At 40.2% G+C, this 25,393-nt stretch overlaps 1 protein-coding gene across 1 annotated transcript; it reads left to right on the top strand.

Annotated features, from left to right (window-relative positions):
• The first annotated feature begins 14,886 nt into the window (after nucleotides 1-14,886).
• LOC104891242 (uncharacterized) lies at nucleotides 14,887-16,660 on the top strand. The gene is made up of 3 exons (XM_010676903.2): nucleotides 14,887-15,208; nucleotides 15,393-15,853; nucleotides 15,911-16,660. The coding sequence occupies exons 1-3, from the start codon at nucleotides 14,887-14,889 to the stop codon at nucleotides 16,658-16,660; spliced, it is 1,533 nt and encodes a 510-aa protein (XP_010675205.2).
• The last annotated feature ends 8,733 nt before the right edge of the window (nucleotides 16,661-25,393 follow it).

Genomic DNA, 25,393 nt, shown 5'->3' with positions numbered 1-25,393 from the left:
TTGTTAGTTATATGATTTTAAGATAGGAGTTTTTAACTACAATAATACAAACTTTTGTTCGTTATCTCGCAATAATACAAACTTTTGAATATTTTTTAATAATACAAACTTTACATCAAAATTCCTTCAGTTGGTTAAGTTGACTTTTAACCTGTAAAACAAGTCAAAAAAATTACAAAATGATGTTTCTTTGTTCTCCCTCTTCCCCCAACCCCGCTCCCCTGAACCACATCAACTTGTTACCTCCTACAACAAGTTAATAACAGGTATCGTCCTACTGGAGAAATTTTGGTCAAAAGTTTGTATTATTAAAAAATAATCAAAAGTTTGTATAAAAAAATCAATAACAAGTCAAACGGCTAGTTTTCTCTCTAGGCAATGGCGATTTTGCTTGGTTAGGGTTTCTACCAACTAAATCAATATGGCAAGGAAGAAGAAGACTCCATCGGTAACAATGGACAAGTTCCATAGAAACAATAGTCGGGAAGGCCGTTAGTCGTTAGAACTTCGACTGCAGAGATTGTAACAAGTTCCATAGAAGAACCCATGAATGTGGATAAGGAAGTACACCCAGTTAATGAAGCTCCAGGTAATTCATGGAATATGTTGTTTAGAAACAATAGACTAACCTCTAAAGGTAACTCTCTGAAATTTGTAGCTCAGATGGTTAAAAATGGAGTTCAGGCTGCTTGTTTGGATAAGAATGAAAAGGACAAACTCTCTGAAGTTTAGGCTACCTCTCTGGTGGTTTACATTGTTGGAAATACTCCTAGTATTGGGGCATTAACAAGGTTTATCGAACACGAATGGAATACAGTTGCTAAACCAAAAATTTTCTTACATGATGATGGTTTTTTTGTGGTGAAATTTATTTCAATGGATGATAGGAATGAAATATTGTATGCTGGGCCTCACAGCTTCAATACTAGACCTATGATTATTTAGCCTTGGACAGTAAGTTTTAATTTTCAGGATGAGGTGCTTAAAATCATACCTATCTGGGTTAAACTACCTAATCTACCATTGAATTGCTGGAGTCCGGATTCTTTAAGTAGGATTGGTAGTCTTCTTGGAGTTCCTTTATATGCAGACAAATGCACATCACAGTAAATGAGAATTTCATTTGCGTGCATTCTAGTTGAGATAGATGTCACCAAGGATAGGCAACACACCATCCAGGTTGAAGATTCAAATGGCATTATTATCCAGCAAGAGGTGAGATATGACTAGTGGCCTCTGTTTTGCAAAAAATGCCAAAGAGTGGGACATGACTGTAGTAATAGAAGGACACAGCAAATTCAACAGGTGTCCAAGCCCAAGGTGGTACAAAAAGGGGTACCAAAGCAGGTTCAACTTGAGAAAGGGACCACTTATGAAATTGAGGTTGCAGTGAAAGATAAACCAATTGAAGAAAGGTCTCAAACTGTTAATGATGTCTGTTACGTAGTATGAAACTAGTAAACTAATACAACAAGTCCCAACTTCGGATTCTTGATTTGGAGACTTGTGCAACAATGATTGGGCTCGGATCCCGGTACAAACCTCTGATCAGTAACCTGCAAAAAGGGACCACTCTGGAGGTTTGGGTGGTATTTCCCTCTCCGATGCTTAAGTCAGATATCAGGGATATGAAGGAACTTTTAGAGAGAGAAAGTAGAGAGAGAGAGAATTTATGGCAGAATATTAGTACTATGCTCTGAAAAACGTACCTTTCCCCTGATTTCAAGGACTATATATACTGTTTGAAATGACTGTTGTACCTTCATGTCACCCTAATTTGACACGTGGCAGGTGTTGATTGGCTAATACACCTCACTTTTATGCAGAGATGTAGGCTGCCTTAGCTGGGCCTAAGTACAACTTTTCGGCCATAAAAGGGGCTTCAGTATACCTTTTCCAGGGAAATGTACTTTTAGCCATTTAACCTTCTAACCAAGTGTACTTCTACCTCCCTGAGCATGCGCCACATGTAGGGCTCTGATGAGGCCACGTGTCATCTTGGTAGCCCTTAATTTTTGGGCTACAACATTTGCCCCTTAAAAGACAAAGTTACTTTTTAGGCGCCAAGACGGTTGATGACCTGGAACTGCCCTTTTCTTTTGAAAAAAGAGGCGCCATTTTGCCGGTCTCCACAGGTCAACTTTTCATGGCAATGGTTACTTTTTACCGGATGAGGGGGTCACTTTCACACCTCTATAAATACAGGACTTTGTCGCTTCTGAAATCATTTTAACACCGCTGAGAAATTTTAGAGAGAGAGACTCTGCAATATTTTGCTTTGCTTTTAGAGAGAGAAGCAACTTCCGTCCGAGTTCTCGCATTCGGCTACTCCGTTCGTCCGAAGCTTCATTCATCTTTGACACTCGTCTAATTCTACAGGTATTTTCTCATTTATTTCTTGTGTTTTCAAGCATATTTTACGAAAAGGGACTCGCCCTCTTCATCGAACACTCCCGGCTGCTCAGGGGTTGGTACTAACCCTATAACAGAGGGCCTATCTTCCTCGGCATATTCTAGAGTTGGACCTATCTCGGCCGGACATGCACTTTTTATCTTTAGTCATGAACGGCAAAGTCAGACGATCCAGTCTTTACCTGTGCAGGGTAATCAGGCGCGCGTCAAGCAAACGGCTCGTATCAGACGAGGGGTCAACATGCCGGCCTCCAGCTCGGAAAAGGAGGCATCGACTGGACGGATTCCCGCTGATGGAGAGCGAGAAGTCCAGAGTGCTCGTCCTGTAAACCCAAATCCATCCCCTGAATTCGTCTAGGAGGAAGCTGAAGTGCGGGGCTCTCTAGAGCCCAACCCGTCCAATACCAGGGCGGCCTCAAATGAGTCAAACGAGGCCAAAACTTCTTCTAATCCGGCTAGTGATTCAGAGTCGTCCACCACTTCTTCTGAACTAAGGCGGCGTCTAGGCCCCTTGTCTGACCCTAGGTATATTTTGACCGAAAGCGGCTGGCTAGGACGGGTAGGACCTCACCTTGACCACCTTTCTTCAGCCATACCCATGCCGGGGTATCGGTTTGTTCTTCCTGGCCGGGAGGACACTATACTTAGTGCTCCTGCTGGCCATTTTGCTGTTTATCGTCTGGCTTTAGATGTCGGACTGCGCTTTCCTTTGCACCCTTTCATCAGCCGCCTTCTTTACTATTACCACATTGGCCTTAACCAACTTGCCCCAAACTCTTGGCAAAACATTTTGACTTTCTTGGCCATCTGTGAATTTAAGGGCGTTGATCCATCTATGGCCGCCTTCTCTCAAATTCATTACGTCTGTAACGTTCCTAAGACCATGGATGGGGCCTGGTTCAGCGTCTACAACCGTCAAGGCTTTATGACATCTTGGGACAAAACGTCCAAGATGCATGCTTGGAAACCCGAGTTCTTGTTCATCCAAGCTCCTAACGAAGCGGAGAACAGCTCGGCTGAAGAGTTGGTGGAATACTTTAGGGTTTCGGAGCATTCCATCAACGACATCTCCTTCAAAGGTCCGTCCAACTGGATCCCTTTCAAGGAGATGTTTGACAATGACGACTTCCTTGTTGCTGCCGGTTTGCGGCGGGCCGAGGATAGCGGTATACCCTGCAATAATCTCTAAGTAAATGCCTTCGTCCTATGTTTAAAATCTTAGCCATGCTTTCTCTTCTTATGTAGACTCGGCCAAGGCGAAACTCAGAAAGTCTTGGAGAGGAGACATGAGTTCATCCAAGTTGGCCGACTCTCTTTGGAAAGAATTCAGCAAAACTGGAGCTGAAAAGAGGACGGATACTCTGGTAAGTATATATTCTTTCATTTTTTTTTTTATTATTAATTTTTTTTTGAAACGTCCAGGGCAGACTCTGGACGAGTTCATTCTTAAAGGAGCAAAGCGTCCTAGATTTTTCTGGACGTTTTCCTTCGTCTAAAAGCAGAACGTCCTTGGCTGACTTCTGGACGAACTAGTTCTCCGTGGAGCAGGTCGTCCTTACTCTAATCTGGACGCCTTGCTTCCTCGAAGAGCAGATCGTCCTAACTTTATTCTGAACGCCTTGCTTCCTCGAAGAACAAATCGTCCCAACTTTATTCTGGACGCCTTGCTTCCTCGAAGAGAAGATCGTCCCAACTTTATTCTAGACGCCTTGCTATATCGAAGAGCATATCGTCATGGGATAACTTTAGGACGAGCTCCTTCTTTGGAGAGGAAAGAGTCTTGAAGTTTCAATTGGACGGGCTCCTGCTTCTTTTGATTCTTTAACTTTTGCTTTTTTCAAAAAAATGCCCCAACGTCTAAAGCGTTGGCGGAGAAGCCGGCCGCTAAGAAGAGACCGACCAATACAAGTGATGCCCCTCCTCCTAAAAAGGCAAAGGGGTTCACGGCCAAAAAGAAGAAAACATCTCGGCCCATTCCCAAGGTCGAGATCGAGATTCCGGCCAAGGAAGAAATTCTGGCCAAGGAAGAGCTTCCCATGGCTGATGATCTTGCCATGGTGACCTACACCGGTCCTTCCGGCGCTCTTGCCACCGATCAGCCGGACACGGTTATTGACTTGGATGCGGCTGTGGACGGGTCAGCCTTTTTAGGTCCAGTGGCCAAACTGGTAGGCCAGATGTCGGAGGCATATAGGACGGCCTCCCGTTCTTCTAGTGAGTCTTACTACTCAAATGTCGTTAGAACCCTTTGGGTTGGCCGGCGACTAATGAGTCCCTCCAACCGTCAGACTGTCGTTATACCCGTCAGAAATACTGACGAGTCACCTCTTTCAGATAAGGGAAAGGGCAAAGCTGAGGAAGCTCCGGCCGGCTCTCCAACTCTTTATGACGACGAGTCTTCGGCCGCTTTTTCGAAGATGAGCTCGGCGAACAGAGAGAAGCTTAAGCTGGAGCTTTTCAAATGCTTCCCTGAAACGTACACTAAGGGTTTGAGGGGAGCCTCATCAGGGCATGTCGCCTGCATTTCTCAACTGGCTGCAGAGGTAACTTTTCTTTGGACGCCTTGAACTTTTATACTTAGATATATTTCTTCAATTTTGCATCCGTCCTAACACTTCCCGTGTTTCCTTTAACAGCTCTTTGCTCGCAGTTTTATGGCCGAAGATTGGGCACGGCAGCTGAGGAAAGAGAACATAAAGCTTGTCGTTGATGTAACTAAGGCTGCCGACCATGCCCAGTACTTCATGGCCGAGCAGGAGTTGCTCCACCAGCAATCAAAAACGGCCTGGGAAAAACGATCGGCTGAGATGGAGGTCCAAATCAAGAATTATCTCCTCCGGCTGACCAGTCTTCTGGACGAGAATGATGCTATCCGGCAGGAGAGGGATGTGGCCTTGGTGGCCGCGGCGGAACTCAACAGAGAAAACCGCTATCTCCGAGGGAAGGGCCACATGCTGAAATTGGAACTTTCGGTTACCGAGGAGGCGGCCAAGGAGGCTATGAACGAAGTAATCAATACTTCGAAGGCTTGGGCTGTGCAGGCCTTTGAAATGCTAGCCGAGGAGGACGACGTCCCCAGGTATATTCGTCGGCTAGAATTTCAGGAAAGCCTGCACAAGGCTAACATTAAAGGGGAGGAACCCCCCGTCTTCCAGGAATCGTCAGAAGACGAGGAAGAGGACGAAGCTGAAGCCCAAGACGAAGAGAACAACATTCCTCCAGAGGCCTAGCTTTCCCTATTCCCCTCTCTCGGCCGCAGGTCTTTTTGTACTTATAGCTTTCTTGTTTAGCTTTGTAATTTTTAGATTAGCTTGTAATCTCTCCTTTCATCTATAAGAATTATCTTTCTTCATTTCCAATGCTTTACTCTTTCATGCAATGGACGCCTTGTTTTTTTTTAATCGAATATTTACGCTTAAGTACAAGGGCAATTCGTCTTAAAAGACTTCGCCTGATCCAATAGCTCTTTTGGCCGAGTGTATCACGACAATACATTTATCAGTTGCCTAAACATTAATGTTCAAGTATGAAAGCAATTGGCTCAAGTATGAAAGCAATTCGTCATTATCTACTTCGTCTGAACCAATAGCTCTTTTTTGGACGAGTAGGTCAGGACGTTTGCCAGATGCCTAAGCAAAAACTTGTGAGCTTAAAAACTACTAAGTTAATAACTTGTTCGGCCTGAACCTTGACAATCATTCGTCATTGAGCAAAGACTTAGTAATTTTTAATAAATTATGCCCCTATATGCCCCCCTTCTTGGACAAGGTGGTTTTGATAACCTTCCTTTGTTCAAGAAGGAGAAAGACCATAATTTTCTAAATAACTTGGACGTTTTTATGAAGGTGATTGCAACCCGTCCATCTTTTTTTAATTATGAAATAACTTGTTCCTTTACTAAGGTTGTTATTTCTAAATTTTAGGCTTTTGGACGGAAAGTAGGATACATTTACTAAGGCGTCCTAATTCCAGCCGACCTTGTTTAGGAGATGTTTAACTCTTTAAGTAAAGAACGGCCAATTTTATGTACTTATCCATTTTAGGATGATAACATGTTGGTCGATCTCCTAATAGAAGGTGTGTTTACTTGCTGTTCTGTTGTATTAGTTAGCTTTGGACGATAGTATATAACTTAAGCAAATAAATCAAACAGAGAGTCATAAGGAAGTAGAGCTGTATTATATGAATTTTGCTTGACGGATAGTCAAGGTACATGTATACATTTCTACTTTTTTCATTGTAATGCATTAAGAGTAGATTACAATTTCTCAAGATATCCTAAACAAAGTATTTTTTCAAAGTGTCATAATTCCACATCTTAGGAATAGAACGCCCGTCCATGCCTTCCAGACGAAAGGTGCCATTCTGAACTACTTCGATTATTTTGTAGGGTCCTTCCCAATTAGGAGTGAGCTTTCCTAGCTCCTTAGCTCGGCCGACTGCTTCCATTTTCCTCAAGACGAGGTCTCCAAGCTTCAATGGACGCCTTGCAACTCTTTTGTTAAACTCCCTTGCCATCCTTAACTTGTAGAGTTGCATTCTCAGCAGCGCATTCCCCTGACTTCGGACTAAATCCAGGGCCGTCCGGAGAGCAGCCCAGTTAGCATCTTCTGAGTACATCATCACCCTCAGGGTTGGTTCTTCAATTTCTATAGGAAGGACGACCTCAGAGCCATATACCAGCATGAATGGAGTTTCTCCCGTAGAGTTCTTGGCCGTAGTCCTTATTGACCATAAGACCAGCTGCAATTCTTCCACCTATAGCCCCTTTTCATTATCCAACTTCTTTTTAATCCCAGCCGACAAGATCTTGTTTAAAAGCTTCGACCTGCCCATTGGCTTGTGGATGAGCCACTGCAGCAAAGTGAGCCTTGATCCCTTGATCGGCCACCATTGACGAAGCTTGGGTGTTTCAAATTGTGGTCCATTGTCAAAGACAATGACTGGGCATACCAAACCTTGTGATGAGGTTCTTCCAGATGAACCCTTTGACGTCATTGGTGGTTATGCCTCTCAGTGCTTCAGCCTCCACCCATTTTGTAAAGTAGTCGACGGCCACTATTACAAACTTCTTCTGGCCGGCCGCAATAGGAAAAGGGCCAAGAATGTCCATTCCCCATTTAGCAAAGGGAAGAGGAAAGGGATTGGAGTTAAGTAATTGGACGCTTCTGATAGATATTGCCATGCTTTTACAACTATCACATTTCTTGCGTAAAGCAAGCGTCCTCCTTCAAGGTCGGCCAAAATAGCCGTCCTTAGACTTTTTCTCCTAACGCCCTCCCCCAATGTGGGAAGCACGGCTCCTTCATGCAGCTCTTTCAAAACGTCCAATCCTCCTTCCTGCGTGATCACTTAAGAAGAGGCCGGTTGAAGGGATTTCTGTATAGAGTTTCATTCCACAACTCGAACCACTTGTCCCTAGCCTTCACATACTTGGCTTCTAAAGGATCAAGAGGTAACCGGCCTGTCTTCTTTACTCAATAATGGGACTCATCCACTTATCTTCTCGGCTGAGAATCAGAACTTCCTCGGCATCAATGCTCTTGGCCGCCTTGACCTCCCAGAAGACTGTTCTAGGGACATCCCCTTCAGCCGATCTGGCCAGCTTAGAGAGGGCATCAGCCTGATGGTTTTCAGATTTAGGCACTTGATCTAGGACGAATCGTTTCAAAGACTTGATCTCCTCTTATCAAGTTCATATACTTACCATGGACGCCTCCTTGCATTCAAGTCCCGTTCACTTGGCTGATACCAACAGAGAATCAGTTTTAGCTTCAATCTCCAGGGCCCCAGCCGCTTTGCACATTTTAATGCCGGCTAAGAGAGCTTCATACTCTGCCTCATTGTTTGAGGCCTGGAATTGGAACTTCATTGCATACTCAAACTTGTCCCCTTCTGGTGATTGGAAAATGATCCCAGCACCACATCCATTAGCAGTGGATGATCCGTCCACCATTAGGGTCCAATGTCTCTTTCCCTCTGCTGGGTCTTGGACGGTTTCTACCATAGGCCGGGTAAGCTCTACAATAAAGTCCGCTAGAGCTTGCCCCTTGATTGCTTTTCGAGGCTCGAACGTTAAGTCGAACATATTGAGCTCGACTTCCCATTTCAACATTCTGCCGGAGCGTCCATCTTATGCAATACTGCTTAATGGCTGATCTGTGTAAACAAGATACTATGAGCAAGAAAATAAGGCCTCAATCTTCGCTGGCCATTAACAGCGCCAGGCCGAACTTCTCAATGGACGAATACCTGCCTCTGCGTCCTTTGCACATGGCTAAAATAGACGGGTATTTGACTGAATCTCTCTCAGCGAGGAGAACAACACTTACCGCGAATGGGACACGGCAGGTAAATATACATTTTTCTCCTCGGCCGGCTGATTAGCCTAGGCAACTGCCGAAGATGTCTTTAACTTGCTGAAGTGCTTTCTGCTTCCTCCGTCCATTCAAACTTTGCATTCTTTTTTATGGTTGCAAAGAAGTGATGACATTTATCTCCTGATTTTGAAAGAAACCGTCCAAGAGCAGCCAGACATCCCGTCAGACGCTGAACTTCTTTGATTAGACGGCGAGTCATATCTATGATTGCTTGAATTTGTCAGGGTTGGCCTCAATCCCTGCTGATCGACCAAAAACCCCAAATTTCCCAGCTACTACACGAATACGCATTTCTGGGATTGAGCTTTAACTTGTACTTCCTCAAAGTGAGGAAAGTTTCTCTTAAATCGTCCAGATGATCCTTTTCTTCTCGACTCTTGACGATCATATCGTCGATATAAGCTTCCATATTTCTCCCAAGCTGTGGCTGAAACACAGTGTTGATAAGCCTTTGAAAGGTGGCCGGCGCATTTCTCAGGCCGAAGGGCATCCGGAGCCAGCCATACAATCCTTTCTCTGTGATGAAGGAGGTTTTATCCTGGTCGTCTGGCCACATGGGAATCTGGTGGAAACCTGAGTAGGCATCCATGAAACTAAGCAGTGCATGCCCTGCAGTAGAATCAACCAGCCGATCAATTTTGGGCAAAGGAAAGTTGTCTTTAGGACAATCCTTGTTTAAATCCGTTTAATCAACACACATTCTCCACGTGCCATTAGGCTTGGGAACCATTACCACATTGGCCACCCAATCTGGATAATAAGTTTCACGAATAAACTTAGACTTGAGCAGCTTCTGAACCTCTTGGTCAACGGCCTGATTCCTGGCCGGCCCAAGATGCCTCTTCTTTTGCCGGACGGGCTTCTTCCCCGGCTCAATGTTTAGCTTATGCACCGCCACCTCAGGATCTATCCCAGGCATTTCCTCTACGGTATAGGCGAAAACATCTTCAAGTTTTCTTAGCAGCTTGATCAAAGCGTCCCTGATTTCCGAATTCAGGACGGATCCAATCTTCAATGTCCTTTCTGGACGATCTGGTTGTAAACAGATTTCTACCAGGATTTCTACCGGCTCTGGACGTTCTAGTCCCAGGCTCATTATAGCCATAACCTCCTCAGATGAATTCTTTTCCTCTTTAATAGCCAAACACTTTCTTTTCTTGCTGGGCAAGAGCATTGACGGTTTGCTCTCAGGAAAGGGTAACACTTGCACCTTTTCTACTTCTTGCTTTAACTCAATGATCTGACCCTTCACCTTCTCGGCCGAATAATCCTCTCTACCCTTCAAACGGTCTGCCTTTTCTTTCCATGATGATGGTTTGAGGGTGGTAAGATAGCATTCCCTAGCAGCTTGCTGATCTCCATAAAGAGATCCAATCTTCCCCCCATCACACTCGAACTTCATCAGCATTAGATGTGTCACAATAACAGCCTTGATGTGATTTAGGGTAGGTCGTCCGAGAATGACATTATAAGCAGTTAAGTCCCGTTCTACCAAGAATTTCACAAAAAAGCGTCCGAGTAGCATCTTTTTCACCAACCCTGACGGGTAGGGTGACGGTTCCCATAGGATGGATGATTCCTCCGCCGGAGCCAATTATAGGATGATTTACAGGCACCAGATCATTTTTATCAAACTTCAACCGAGATAAACAATCAGCACTGATTATATCAGTAGAGCTTCCGGTATCAATCAAAATTCGCCTAACCCTGAGGTTGGCAATCTTCATTTCCACAACTAGAGGGTCATCATGCGGCGTCCTTATCTTTCCTCGGTCCAACTCACTGACCACTATTTCGGGAAAAGGATCGGCCTCAGCCTGGTTGGTGAGCATTACCTGACTTAGCTCCCTTAAATAGTTCTTGTGGCCGCGATTTGTTGGACCGCCGGCCGCGAATCCTCCTGAAATGACCATTGCAACATCATCATCTGTGCTGTCACCATCCATCTTTCTTCCTTGACGATTATCTCTTTTCTGAAATTTCCTTCCTGACGAAGGGAGATAATTGTTCATTTTTCCCTTTCGGGCCAGATCTTCTAATGCTCTCTTCAAATGCTTGCACTCATTGGTTTCATGAGCACAATCTTTGTGGAAATGACAATACTTGCTTTTATCTCTGTTACGGTAGGGCGTGTTCATTTCAGCCGGCGCCTTCAGCTCATGCTGATCTTTAATTTTCATAAGAATGGAAAACTGATCTTTGTTGAACTCTATAGGTTCAACTGAGGCTGCCGGCTCAGACTGCCTACTCCTCTTGGAGGAGGTGGTCAACGAAGTCATTGCCCAAGTTTCAGCTTTCTTGGGCGGATTCTTTTTTGGCTGAACAACCTCTTCAACTTTCTTTACCTCCGGCTGTTTTGCCTCAGCACAAAACTCCGTGGCATGAATGAATGCTTCAGCTTCCTTCAAAGCCTCTGTCAATGTGGTGATTTTCTTCTTTACCAAATCAAACTTACTTAAAGCTTCTAGGTCTTAGACCTCTGATGAAGGCGTCAAACGCCACTCCAGCATTCGGATCCTGGATCTGCAACGCCTCTAGATTAAATCTCTTCATATAACTTCTCAAGGCCTCTTTAGGACCTTGAACCACCTTACCCAAGTGCATGCTTGTTTTTTGTTCTTGGCGGTTAGCCCCAAAGTGACTGGTGAACAGGATACTAAGCTCAGTGAAATTGTTCACTTAGTTAGGCGGCAAATTGTTAAACCATTTTTGAGCTACTCCCTTCAACGTAGCTGGGAAATTTTTACACCAAGTAGAATCGTCCACCCCTTGGACATACATCTGATGATTATAGGCTGATAGATGATCATCTGGATCAGTTGTTCCATCGAAATGCTCGATCGTCGGGAGCTTAACCTTTGGGAAAAGAGGGGACTCCATAATTCTGACCAAAAAAAGGAGTGGGCCAATTGATCTGGAGTGCCCCAACCAGACCCTCAATGGGTATGTGCTCCCGACGGTACTCCTTTAGTACCAGATTAGAACAGGTGTTAGCTAAGGCCTGACGCCTATACACCATTGGCTGCAAAACTGTTTTTTCTTGCCTTGGCTGAAAAGCCGAAGGTTCATGACTTCGTCCTACTATCCTGGACGGAAGCCTCAATGGCGGGTCCTTCATATAAGGAGTGGAACCAGAGGCTGAACGCTGTTGGGCTGCAGCTCTCTTGGCTTCCAGATACTCCCTAGCATCCGTCTCCATTTTGTGGCCGGTAGGGGGAATCTTGTCTCCTGGACGGACTACCAACTTCCAGTCCATCTTTCTCCTCGAGTCACTAACAGCTGGTTGCTTTCCTTTGGAAGGCGGCCTGGACAGCTCTGGCCGAGGTGGCCGGCTGGTTCTTGGACAACCCTCCTGTGACCTCCCTTTGAATGGCTCCGCTGCCTCTCCTCCTGGACTTATATGAAAGAACAACATATTGTTCTTAATCTGCTCTTCCATAACAGCGGCCATTCTGGTCTGGAAGTCATTTAAGACATTCTCTAAGTGACCAGTTGTCACTAGACGATCAAGGTTTTCCTGGATGACAGGGGTCACCGTCCTTCCCTCAATATGAACGGCAGCATGATGCCTGTCCCGTCCTTGGGGTGGCCTCTCGTCATCTACAGTATCCTCTACTTGAACCCGGCAACTTCTGTTCCTCGCCACGTTTGATGAGTGACAATCCGTCATTGTTGCGTCTCCCCACAGACGGCGCCAAATGTTACGTAGTATGAAACTAGTAAACTAATACAACAACTCCCAACTTCGGATTCTTGATTTGGAGACTTGTGCAACAATGATTGGGCTCGGATCCCGGTACAGACCTCTGATCAGCAACTTGCAAAAAGGGACCACCTTGGAGGTTTGGGTGGTATATCCCCCTTCGATGCTTAAGTTAGATATCAGGGATATGAAGGAACTTTTAGAGAGAGAAAGTAGAGAGAGAGAGAGAATTTATGGCAGAATAACAATACTATGCTATGAAAAAACGTACCTTTTCCCGTATTTCAAGGACTATATATACTGTTTGAAATGACTGTTGTACCTTGATGTCATCCTAATCTGGGAGCATTTGATTGGCTAAGCAGTATAATGGTGACACGTGGCAGGTGCTGATTGGCTAATACACCTCACTTTTATGCAGAGATGTAGGCTGCCTTAGCTGGGCCTAAGTACAACTTTTGGGCCATAAAAGGGGCTTCAGTACACCTTTTCCAGGGAAATGTACTTTTAGCCATTTAACCTTCTAACCCAGTGTACTTCTACCTCCCTGAGCATGCGCCACATGTAGGGCTCTGATGAGGCCACGTGTCATCTTGGTAGCCCTTAATTTTTGGTCTACAACACTGTCAATTCCCTAGTTCAACCTATTGTGCACCAATGGAAGATGGTGACAAGAACGAATAGAGGAAAACGTGTTATTGTTCCATGTGAAGATGACAATCCAGACTTATGCTTTGATGAAAATGAAGCAGATCAAGGAGGAGAAGAGGAGCAGGAGCTTGGGAATAACAATGAAGCAGGTGAGAACCCTTATCTTACATGATGTATGCTTGCTCCTGGAATGTGAGAGGTCTCAATGACCCTCTGAAAATAAAGGAGGTAAAATCTTGTTTAGTTGTTAACAAACTTAATATCTTTGCTTTAACTGAAACTAGAGTGACGTTAGCTAATAAAGATAAGATTCGAAAGAAGTTTGGACGTAGCTGGCAATGGGAGGATAATTATACTCATAGCTCTAAGGGCAGAATATGGCTTGCTTGGAAACCTGCTATGATTCAGGTGGAAATTATGTTCACTAGTGAACAGGTTATTCATGCTTTGATTACTGATAAGAATAACCATTATAAAATGTACTTCACTGCTGTTTATGGACTACATAGTATTGAAGACATAAAACCTCTATGGATTACTCTTCAGACCATTTCACATAATCTGGAATGGATAATCATGGGGGATTTTAATTCGGTGCTAGAAAGTGATGATAGAATTAATGGCATTCCAGTGTCTAATTCTGAAACTGAAGATTTCAGGCATATGCTGGATAACACTGATTTGATGGTTGTGAAGGGTATAGGGGGTACCTATACTTGGTCTGATAAGAGAGAAGGGGTGGACAAAATTTTTAGTCGTATTGATAGATGTCTTTGTAATGCCAAGTGGTTCGCCCAGCACACTCATACAGTAGTAGAGATCAAAAACCAATCAGTTTCTGATCATCATCCCCTACAGATTCATTTGAACCATCAATCTCATCATGGTGGTAGACCATTCAGTTTCTTTAATCACCTTATTGATCACCCTCAATTTCATATAAAAGTATTAGAAGCTTGGAGACAAAAGGGAGCTGCTCACAATCTTGCTGATATTCGGATAAAGTTGAAGGATGTTAGTAAGGCTCTGAAACATCTACAAATAACTCACTATGCCAATGTGAGTGAGAAGATTGGAGATTATAGAGATCAGCTTGATAGAATTCAAACATAAATCAGTAGTGATCATTTCAATGCAGATCTTCATAAGCAGGAGCAACAATGTATTGATTCTCTTAAAAAGTGGCTTCATGTTGAAGAGAGCATATACAAACAGAAATCTCGAATACAGTGGCTTCAAGAAGGTGATTCTAATAGCAAAGTATTTTTTGCTACCATGAAAGAAAGACAAGCAAGGAATTCCATTGATGTATTATACACAAGCACAGGGGAGAAACTTGATAAAATTGCTGATATTCAAGAGGAATTGAATCATTTCTATAGCAATTTGATGGGGACATGTACTGAAGAGATTCCTGGTATTGATCTTAATATTGTCAGGCAAGGCTCTTCATTGAACAATAGTGCTAGAAGCTCTCTGATTGCCCCTGTCACTCTGGCAGAAATTGATAAGTCTCTATTCAATATTGATGCAGATAAACCACCAGGCATGGATGGTTTTAATGCTAAGTTTTACACTGAAACTTGGCAAACAATCAAGCCAGATATATATGCTGCAGTGCTCAACTTCTTTGATACTAGTAATATCAGCTCTTAGGTGAATATAGCTTCTTTAACTTTGATTCCTAGGGGATCTAATCCAACATATGCAAGTGATTATAGACCAATAGCATGTTGCACTATGGTTTACAAGATTATTGGTAAAATAATCACTCATAGACTGCAAAATGTCATTGGGGAAGTGGTTGATACAGCTCAGGTAGGCTTTATTCCTAAAAGACACATCACAGACAATATACTGCTTGCAACAGACCCAATAAAAGGCTATAATAGGAAAGGGATTTCTCCTAGATGCACTATCAAGGTGGATCTAAAAAAAGCCTATGATTCAATTGAATGGACATTCTTGGAAAGCATGATGCTTGAGCTAGGGTTCCCTCAAACTTTTGTTTCTTGGGTCATGGCTTGTGTGACTATTGTGTCATACTCTATTCTGCTCAATGGTAAACCATGTAAACCTTTCTATGCCAAGAAAGGGCTCCAGACAAGGGGATCCTATGTCTCCCTTTCTATTTGCAATAGGAATGGAATATCTTTCTAGGTGTTTAAAGAACCTTAAAGATAATAAAAAAATCCATTATCATCATAAATGTGGTAGATTCCATATCACTCACATGATGTTTGCAGATGACTTGTTGATGTTCTGTAGAGGTGATCTATCCTCCATTCATGAGAACTTACTTGCATTTAGAATTTTCTCTCAAGCTTCAGGATTGGAAGCTAACTTACATAAAAGCAATATATACATGGGTGGTGTTACTGATGAAGTAGTATTTGTGGTTCAGTCAACAACCAAGATCCCTATGGGAGAGCTGCCCTTCAGATATCTTGGGGTACCACTGTCTACCAAGAAACTTTCCTACAACACCTGCAAGCCTCTAGTGGAGAAGATTATGGCTAGGACTCAGAGCTGGGCTGCAAAGCTACTCTCATATGCTAGAAGAGCCCAGTTAGTGAAGTCTGTTCTATTAAGTATGCAGATCTTCTGGTGTCAAATCTTCATGCTGCCAAATAAGATATTGAAAGAGAATCAAGGGTTGTGTAGAAGCTACCTATGGACTGGAACTCAGATATCAAGAAAAGCTCTGGTTTCCTGGGAGTAACTGTGTTATCCTAAACCTTATGGTGGTCTCAATTTCACTCAGCTGGACCTATGGAATAAAGCTGCTATAGCCAAACACTTTTGGGCTGTAGCACTTAAACAAGATAAGTTATGGATTCAGTGGATCCATTCTTATTATATCAAGCAAGCTAACATATGGACTATGAAAGTCCCTTCTGGAATGTCTTGGGTGCTTAAGAAGATTATGAAATGCAGAGAGCTCTTTGATAATGGCAGGAAGATTCATGATTATGAAAAAGATGGGAGATTCTCCATTAATAAGTGTTATAAGGCAATCCGAGAGCCTAATATTCATGTTAGCTGGAAAAGGTTAGTATGCAACAATAGAGCTACTCCCAAAAGTGTATTTATTACATGGCTGGCAGTGCTCAATAGGTTGAGTACAAAAACCAGAATAGCTCAATGGAATATAGTATCAGATACTACATGTGAGTTGTGTGATAATGGAGAGGAGGATATTCATCACCTTTTCTTCCAATGTGAGTACTCTGCTGAAATCTGGAGGAAATGTTTGAGCATTCTAAAGAAACCAAGAAGTCCTGCAAGTTTTATGGAGGAGGTGCTGATTGCTGCAAACCAATGCAGAAGAAGACACAAGAAGAACAAGTTATATGGGATGATGTTTGCTGAAACTATCTATAATATATGGATGCAGCGCAACCAGAAAATATTTGAAGGGCAACATAAGTCACCTGACCAGATTGTTAATATAATTGGCTTTAATGTTGCTGCTAGAGTAGAAGATAATATGAGAAATCTTTTGTATAGATAGGTGCTGGATAGTTGCTTTTCTTGGTTGTTTAGGGTACCACATGAAGGGTCTAGCTTTTCAACCCTTCTTAGAAGGTGGGGAAAGCTTGATACTGATGCTATTTAGCTGTAAACTTGATGTATTGGTGATTGTACTCTCTTTTTTTTTTGGTTATCAATAATAATTTTGAATTTCCAAAAAAAATCAAAAGTTTGTATTATTACGAGAGAACAAGAAAAAGTTTGTATTATTTAGTTAATTAAAAAAAATCATTTTAAGATATGTAGAAATCAGTTTACAGAATTTAGGATTATGTTTGTAAAGGATTTCTTTATTGGGAATTGGTTATTGATTATGTTGTCGTTGTGAGTAAAAATGACAACGGGTCGGACTTGGACCAGATTATGCATAATCCGACTCCGACCCTACAAGAAGTCGGATTTTAAATCTGAGTCCGACTCCGACATCCGACTTTGAAAATCCGAATACAACCCGACTTAAAATCTGAACTTGTAAGGTGATTATTGGAGGATGATCATGAAGTGGAGTATTATTCGGAGATTAAGGAATTGGTTTGCGTATGAGGTAACTTTTATGTTCAGTAAAATCATTTACCCATGCCCTTCTGTGTGTGAATCTCTGTGTTTTGTTTTTGATAATTAAGTTCATACTGTGGCGATAGATATGAATGTGATGAGGAATAGTCATTGATTGATTATGAATACGCAACTATTTTGCTGGCTTAGTTTATGAACTGGAAATAGAAAGTGGGCAAGGTATGGGTGGAGGATGTGTAATATCCCAAAAATTCAAACTTGATTAACATTGATAATTTGCTTAAAAAAATTATTTAAAATTTATTTATTTATTTAATCACTTCTCTAATATATTGTTGGAACAAAATAAAATCAAGTATCTAATAAAATAAGATAAGTTAGATTGGTAATACATTATAAGAAAGTAGGAAAAGTTAGTATTTCTGTAATAGCAAAAGAACTAGAAATTACCGAAAAAGGAAAATCACCATCCACACAACTCATCTTCTTCTTCAAGCTCCATGTCCTTGCTCCCGAAGGCTTCTAGAACTCCTTACTCCCCAAGTATATACTTCATCATTAATCCACCATTATTTTAATTGAGTTGTATTCCTAAGATTAATATAATTAGTGTGATGATTTCACTATTCATCCCCACCCAAAAATCAGAAAATTTCCAACACTACCAACCAACCTTCCTGTTTCCGGCCACCCTCCGACCACCACCACCTGTCTGCCGCCAATCATGCACATGTGGACCCGCACCACCGGCCAGTCGCCATGCCGGCAACACCCCCTCTTCCTCTCCCTCACCTTCTCGTTGCTCTCTTCCCCCTCCCCCATCTCGCTGCCTTTCCCCTCCTCGGTCGAACTGGGCTGCTGACCCCCTACTGCCGCGCCGCTACTACTGTCAGCCACGTACGCGCCACCAGTACCTCGTCGTAACTCCGACCTTCCTCCCCCTGCACTGACCGGTACTTTCTATTATTCACTAACTACCTTCCCTCCTTTTATTTTTGTTTTAAAACACTTGAGTTATGTTAGTCGGGCTTAGTGATTAATTAACATGTCCCATTTACTATGTGGACTAATTAACTAAACTACCATTAATTATTATCTTGTTTTTTTATGCATAAGTGTACTTATAACCTTTCGAGTTAAAACATAGAAACTTAGTATGGTTAATAAATCAAGTTAATTGAAATTAGTTAATTAACTTAATGTTATAAAGTCCACTTTACTTCATAAAATAATCACTCAAATTTCACGTTAGCTACATAAAGAGTGATTTTAATTAATTGAACTATAAGCTTACCATGTATTAGTAACTAATTGCATGATCACTTGTTCCTAGCTTAAATATATCGAGTATGAAAGAATACTAATTAAGTACACTTGGATTTTAAGTATAATGTTAGTAAGCTTAATCTATGATTATAGCCCCGCTTTTAGCTTGATTAAATGACTATCACTTTTTAAGTTGTAAATTCAGTAAGTCACTTATACACGGACACTAATTAGTGGGATTATCACTAATACAAGTTAGAGTTTAACAATGAGTTAAATATAACTTTACTATTAAAATTCTAATTAAAATATGAAAGTTCTATAATCATACCTTCAAGTCATTAAACATGAATTTCCATTAATCTTATAAGTAGTGGTTATTACTTATTAAATAGTTTTACGTAAGTTAGTAATCAAGTTACTAAATTCAAGAATGATAGTTTAAGTAATAAATGGTGATAATGAGGTTTCATAACTATTAATTTCATAAACTTGCTATAAAGTCATAATAAAGAACTTCTCATAATGGGCACATGATGGAAATGGATCGTAGAGTTTAAAGATCTAGAATAAAATATTAATAAGTCGTCCTTTATTAATTCTTGAATAGATTAGAAAGGAAAAGGGATATTACAAGCCTCCCCTGGCTATCAAGTATAACAACCGCAACTCGAGGTAATGTCTACTTCTAACACCCGCACTCCCCTTCCAACTACGTTTTATAACGCTTTTACTTAATGTTTTGATGATATGTGTTTATGGATTGCGGGATATGAAATGTTTTTCTAACTGATTTTACGATTATGTTATGATATAAACTATTTTTCATGATGCTTAAAAGATGTTTTATGATGTAAATATAAAAATGACGAAACATGATAAATGAAAGTGAAAGACGGTTCTTGGAAAAATTTATGCGCACCGCAAGTGTCACCTTTGTTGTGACCGCCTTTCGGATATGGGCACCGCAAGTGTCACCTTTGTTGTGACCGCCTTTTGGATTAATGTTATGGGCACCGCAAGTGTCACCTTTGTTGTGGTCGTCTTTTGGTTTAATGATTATGATGTTATGATATTGTACTTGCCAAGTTACCATTAAAAATGATGTAAGATTATAAAGGATAATATTTCAAAATGGTTGGATTTCTATCATCAAGTTGTATGTTTATAATGATGTTTGCGATATTCTCTCCTCCCTGTTTTCAAATAAAATGAGTTGAAATGAATTTACGTTGTTAGAGTAGTATGTTACTGAGCCTCGGTTCATGACATTTTGTTTTTTCTGTTATAGGTACCGATGGGGATGACGCAATGGCTTAGCAGTGATGAAATGTTATTAAAATAACTCAAACATTTATAGCTTTTGTAGTTAGTTAGTTTAATTAACATTAACTCTGTTTTACTTTAGTATAATCTAGTACGTTTAAGTTTCCATGTTATTATATGTTTATTTAAGTATGTTGCATTGTAGTTTCCTAATGGAAAGTACGGTAGTAACGCACCGACCAAAGGCTATGTCTTCCACTGCTAATAATCAGGATTAATTAACCTAATAAAGATGCTTAGAGGTCCGGGTGTTATAGGATGATTACTCTTTTGACTTGGTATGGTCAGCTACGCCTCATAATGAATATTGGGGTTAGTATTGTTGGGCTCCATAACGAACCTTGGAGGCAGTGTTTGTCTGAGTCCTGTACTTGTCACTGATTTTTTTAACAGAGTGAGCTTCATCGTAACGAAAAGAAATGATTTGATAAATAAACTATTTATAATGGGCTGAAGTAAAAGTTACGAGTTTTCCACTCATTTTGGAATTTTGTTTGTTTTGTATTTCTTCTCTGAATTTGAAGGTTTGGTGATGTGAACTCGGAATTGGAAGTGAAGCAAGATTATGACGTCGTCCTAGATTAAGGATTGAGTTTGTATTTTAGTTAGTTGATTTAAGAATAGTTGTCAAAAATATTTTCATTCTATATCATTTTGGGAATTTAGTTTAATTATTGGTTTATTTACGGATAGATATTTTTCCGCTGCGAAGTAATTTATTTTAGAGTTAATTCTAATTTATGGATGTAGAGTGTGTTCTGCTAGCAGCTCGACAAGACCGGGTTGTTACAATGAGTCACAACAAGATTGAGCACGACAAATGACTATATGCGTCTGAAAATGACTACAACGAGTCTTCAAAAAAGGACCTTTATGGGTCTCAACAAAATTGATCAAAGGAAAAGATCATCTATTGGGTCTTGAAAAACAACCACTATGGATGCAAAAATTATCATCTAATTGGGTTACAACAATGCCTCTAATGAGCACAAAAGACAACAATGGCTCACAACAAATGGACTTACTATGGGTCTCGTGAAATCAATCTTTAACGATCATGGAAAAGAGCCTCAATGGGCACAATAATCTGATCTTAACGTCAATTCATAATTTCTCACTATTTCGTAAAACAATTTGGAATATAGCACTGTCAGATAAAGAGAATTTAGAGCAATTAGAAGAGTTTGAACTCAGTGCAATTGTAATACCTCGGCAATTCTCTATTTTCTAAAAAAACCTTGTTTCCACAAAACATAGAGAATCACCAAGGTATTATCGCTCGCGTGATAACGTATCAGCTTACTCGGAATTTCGCAGCGGCAAAATAAAATATTTGAAATCATTTATAAAACTTGAAAGATATTTTAATGTTTAAGAACCATAATGTTCTCAAACTAAGTCAATCATATAAAGTCAACTCTAAAATCAAACCAAAGTCAAACCAAACTAAACGGGTAAAACTAATAAAACATAATTAAACCAAAAGTATAAAAAGGTATAAAACATGCCAAAACATAAGCTCTCTAAATTGTCTCCCATAATTGAAATGGGTACATCATCTTCAAACCTGGAATGGTGGATGTCATATTGATCCTGAAAGACTTCTCGCCAAATGGGGTCATTACAGGATCAATAAGGCACAACCGTGATAGACACACGAAAAAGCACGTAATGAGCAAAGTTGAGTACTTACATAATAAATAAAACACATAACCTAACATGATATTAATAAGCATTAAATCATGGATAATAATAACATGATAAAATCACGGACTCACTATACTGAACTTGACTCCACAACCAATAGGTTAATTATAATTAAATTGAATAGTCATGGATAGAGTTGTCTAAAACGAAGACATGTCTTCAATGTAGAAGATGAGGTACAGGCGCGACTCCGTACTCTCGCGACAAACGATATCGAGGTACTAATTAAATAAAATACAACACGGTGATCAATTTGGTCCAATAAAAGCCATGGGACACCATCATCTAGTCTAACTCATACTATTCCAACACTTCAGACGTGCAGTAGTCTAAAGCTTATGCTGTTCACTTTCCACGTTAAGCTATTGATAAATTATTTATTTGTTGAGACTCACAAATTAGGACAACCAACATAAATATCATGGATACACAAAATTCTCATTTTTATCTTAGCGTTAAATAAGGTGATCAACAACTCAATTAATCTCATTCGTTAATTAATACCAAACAAACTTTATTTGTTAACTTAAATCGACAACAGACCAATCTATCAATAGGTGAATATCCAACTTTACCAACCAAGGCCCACGATCCTATAAAGTAAATCTAATAATAAATTCAAGGGAACAACATGATACAATTCATGATCCAATAAACAATATTTATTAATCCCTCATGTGAATTAATAAAGTAAAAGTTCTCAATCACACATGTTTGCATCAATCATTCATACAAACATATAATATTCATCATAGGCGACATGCTTCACACGACATAAAACATGTGATTTCACTTGAATATAAGGCACATATGAACTATAAAAGTTCCCTATATATGATACTACATCAATCGTAATCTTAGGACATGATACTAGTCTAATAACACATAGTTATGTACGTACCTTGTGTAGACAAAAGGAGATGCCATTTTCACAATCTTAGAAATCACTCAAGGTATAATCTCCCTACCAAATACCAAAACATCCAAGTATTAATACTCTATAAAATTACAGCAACTTTAAAATAGTTTAAACCCTATAAAAAAAGTGTTTTAAAACTCTCTTAAGCATTAAAACTTCAACCTTTAGTACCCCTTAGTATAGTATTTTCTTACTAGTCATCAAAAACCCTTAAATCAATACTTTAGTTTTTATGAACCACCATAAGTATGTTAATAAAAATTTCAGCAACATATAATATCTTTAAAACCATGTTAAGTTTACTCTAACATAGTTATAAATATTAAAGTACTCAATTTTATAAACTATATAACGTAGTACTATAGCTCTAACTCTTAAAAACATTGAAATTCCATGCTTTTATGCTTAAAAATCAAATTTAAATATATATAGTAAATCTGAAATTTATTTACTCTATTTAACTAATTATATAATATGAAATTAATATTAAAATAGTAAACAATACAAACTTTAATCTATAGTTCAATAAAACAATACTTGAAAACAATTAAAATCATAAATAATGACAATAAGAAAAAGCGAGAAAATAAACAATAAGAAAAGAAAAGAACAAGGGCGGGCGAAGAGGAGGGGAACCAGCTGGCTGCGATGCCGGATGTCGGGATGGCCTCGGTCGGAGGTGGCGGCAGGGATGGTCGGTTGGCAGCAGCCGAGAGAAAAGAGAGAGAGAAAGAAAACCAGGTGAGGAGAGAGAAAAGAGAAAGAATGTCGTGTGAGGAGAGAGAGAAAATTAGGTGTAGGGCATGCTTGTTTAACGTGACGCAAATTTTTTGAGGAAGTAGTGTATTTATAGGTTCTCATTAGAGTCCAATAGGCTAATGGGCATGCTTGTTTAGTATAATGAAAGGTAACAATATCAAACGGCTATAAAAGGTTTGGGCTCCTCTAATCCAATAATAAATTCATTTGTAAAACTACTCAAACTTATTTAAATTTATTGTTGACTCTCAAAGTCCATCTTACAAATAATTTAAATACTTTGACTATTTAAAACATTAAATAATCATTGACTTTATAATAGTCAATACTCAATAATCTAATTATTTAAATACTAAAAATACTTATAAATATACTTTAAATATATTTATATAATTCATAAAATTGCGGGGGATTACAGCAGTTCTCAGAATGAATCAAGAACAATCTCGAGAAATTTGTGATCAATGTGCGCATATTATGAACATCAACGAAATTCCAAAGCAGAAGAATTTTCATAATTGTCAAAATTTGAAGGATTTTGTGCGAAAAAAATCAAAGTTGGTGTTTATGCTAAAATTTATCACTAACGATGAAATTGAAGTTTGTGGGACGTGTCAACCAGATAGTGTTAAAGTCGATGCGACGAAAGAATGCAAAGGGGAGTCAAAGGGGATGAACACACAAAAAGGTGACGCGGAAAACCCCAATGAAGATGGGTAAAAAACCGCGGGTGGTTAGAGATCCACCAAACTAATATCGTTCACTATCTTTCTTCGTGACTGAGTGTCGTTTACAAGAATGCTTAGTTCACCCTAGTGTCTTTCTCACAATGTTGTGTAAAAAACATGAAAATGACCTCTCTTTCTCTTTTATATGCCTTCTCTTTTCTTTGGCTTTTTCCCCAACGAATACAATAATAAATCTACTCATTATTACATTGATTTCCATGCTTAAATCACGGCGATCTCCTTCACTCATGCGCCAACGTCTTGACTCACGCTCCTCAACGACTGAATTTATGGCTTGTTAAACTCTTCCCTTATTTAGCCGGACCGTTACTCATTTAATGCTCTGGCTTCAAATTCCACATTGCCTGCTACGTCTTCGGGTCTGAATTTCTTCGCCACTGTGCCATACGTCGTCATGTCATCGAGTCATCGCGTACTTGCGTCAATGTCAACCTGTAAAAAATTCAGCCATAACGGTTTGCCCCCAATTGTTAAAATCGGGGTAACACAAAGCCCATGAGACAACTGTAAAAAATTTCCTTAAATTAACAAAGAAGCTTTGTCTAAATCATTAGGAGATCAAAAAATCATAAGCTAAATCTTTGCACTTGTCAGTTTTTAGAAAAAATTCCGAAGGGAACATAAGGAAGGAAAGGAAATCCCTTTGAGCGGTTTATCTTTGGCAGTTCAAGAGTCGCCAACTGCAAAAAGATAGTTTTTTGTTTAAAATGCCATTTTAATTATAACCGTTGGTCCCATTGTCATGATTACTTTTAGTTAGCATAAATAACAAAGGCGGTTTTAAAACAACTCAATCTTCACTTCCAATTTCATCAAATCTTTCTCTCTCTTTAAGTAAGGCAACTTCCTAAACTCTCTTTATTCTCTCCGCCGGAAAATCGATCACTGACACCAGGTAATTTCGCACTTTCTCGCTCATTTTTTCCTCTAATTCACCCTATTTTCTATTCTTCTACCGTTCTCATGGCTCCGAGTAGACGCAGCATTAGGACTTTTGTGAAAAACCAAGAAAAATCGAAAGGAAAAGAGAAAGCTGTAGAATTAAGGGTAGAAAATGAAGACGAACTGTCAACGACGTCAGAAGAGGACATTTTAAGGTTTTTAGACTTAGAAAATTTGCCTGAGAGTACTGTCATTAGGAATGCCGAACGTGACGAACCCCCAGAGTCGTGTCCCCAAAAATGGGTAGTGCTTTATGAATACCCTTTCAAAATAGGTCTTAGGTTCCCTTCAACCCCCCTGGCAAGGTTCTTGATGCAAATTTACCAGATCAGTCCTGGCAAATTATGCCCCAAGTCTGGAGGATTCTTAGTGTCATCGACAGGGTGATAGCGTCATGGGAAGAGGCCTTCACCCTTCAAGACCTAATGTTGCACTATGAAATTAGGGTTAAAGCAAAAAATAGGATAGCCCTACATGCAAAAGCGAGGTTAGAACCTCTGGTCGGGGGAATTCAATCAAACGACAGGGG

Source organism: Beta vulgaris, chromosome 4, assembly GCF_026745355.1.
Source record: "Beta vulgaris subsp. vulgaris cultivar EL10 chromosome 4, EL10.2, whole genome shotgun sequence".
NCBI classification, from domain to species: domain Eukaryota; kingdom Viridiplantae; phylum Streptophyta; class Magnoliopsida; order Caryophyllales; family Amaranthaceae; genus Beta; species Beta vulgaris.
This window is presented reverse-complemented; position numbering and strand designations above follow the sequence as displayed.

What these genes read in the sequence shown, in the direction of transcription:
- LOC104891242 (XM_010676903.2), top strand. Translation starts at nt 14,887, where the DNA reads ATGGTTTACAAGATTATTGGTAAAATAATCACTCATAGACTGCAAAAT. An exon ending in ATACTCTATTCTGCTCAATG is followed by an intron (nt 15,209 to 15,392) that starts GTAAACCATGTA and finishes TGATGTTTGCAG; the next exon opens with ATGACTTGTTGATGTTCTGT. An exon ending in AGATATCAAGAAAAGCTCTG is followed by an intron (nt 15,854 to 15,910) that starts GTTTCCTGGGAG and finishes AATTTCACTCAG; the next exon opens with CTGGACCTATGGAATAAAGC.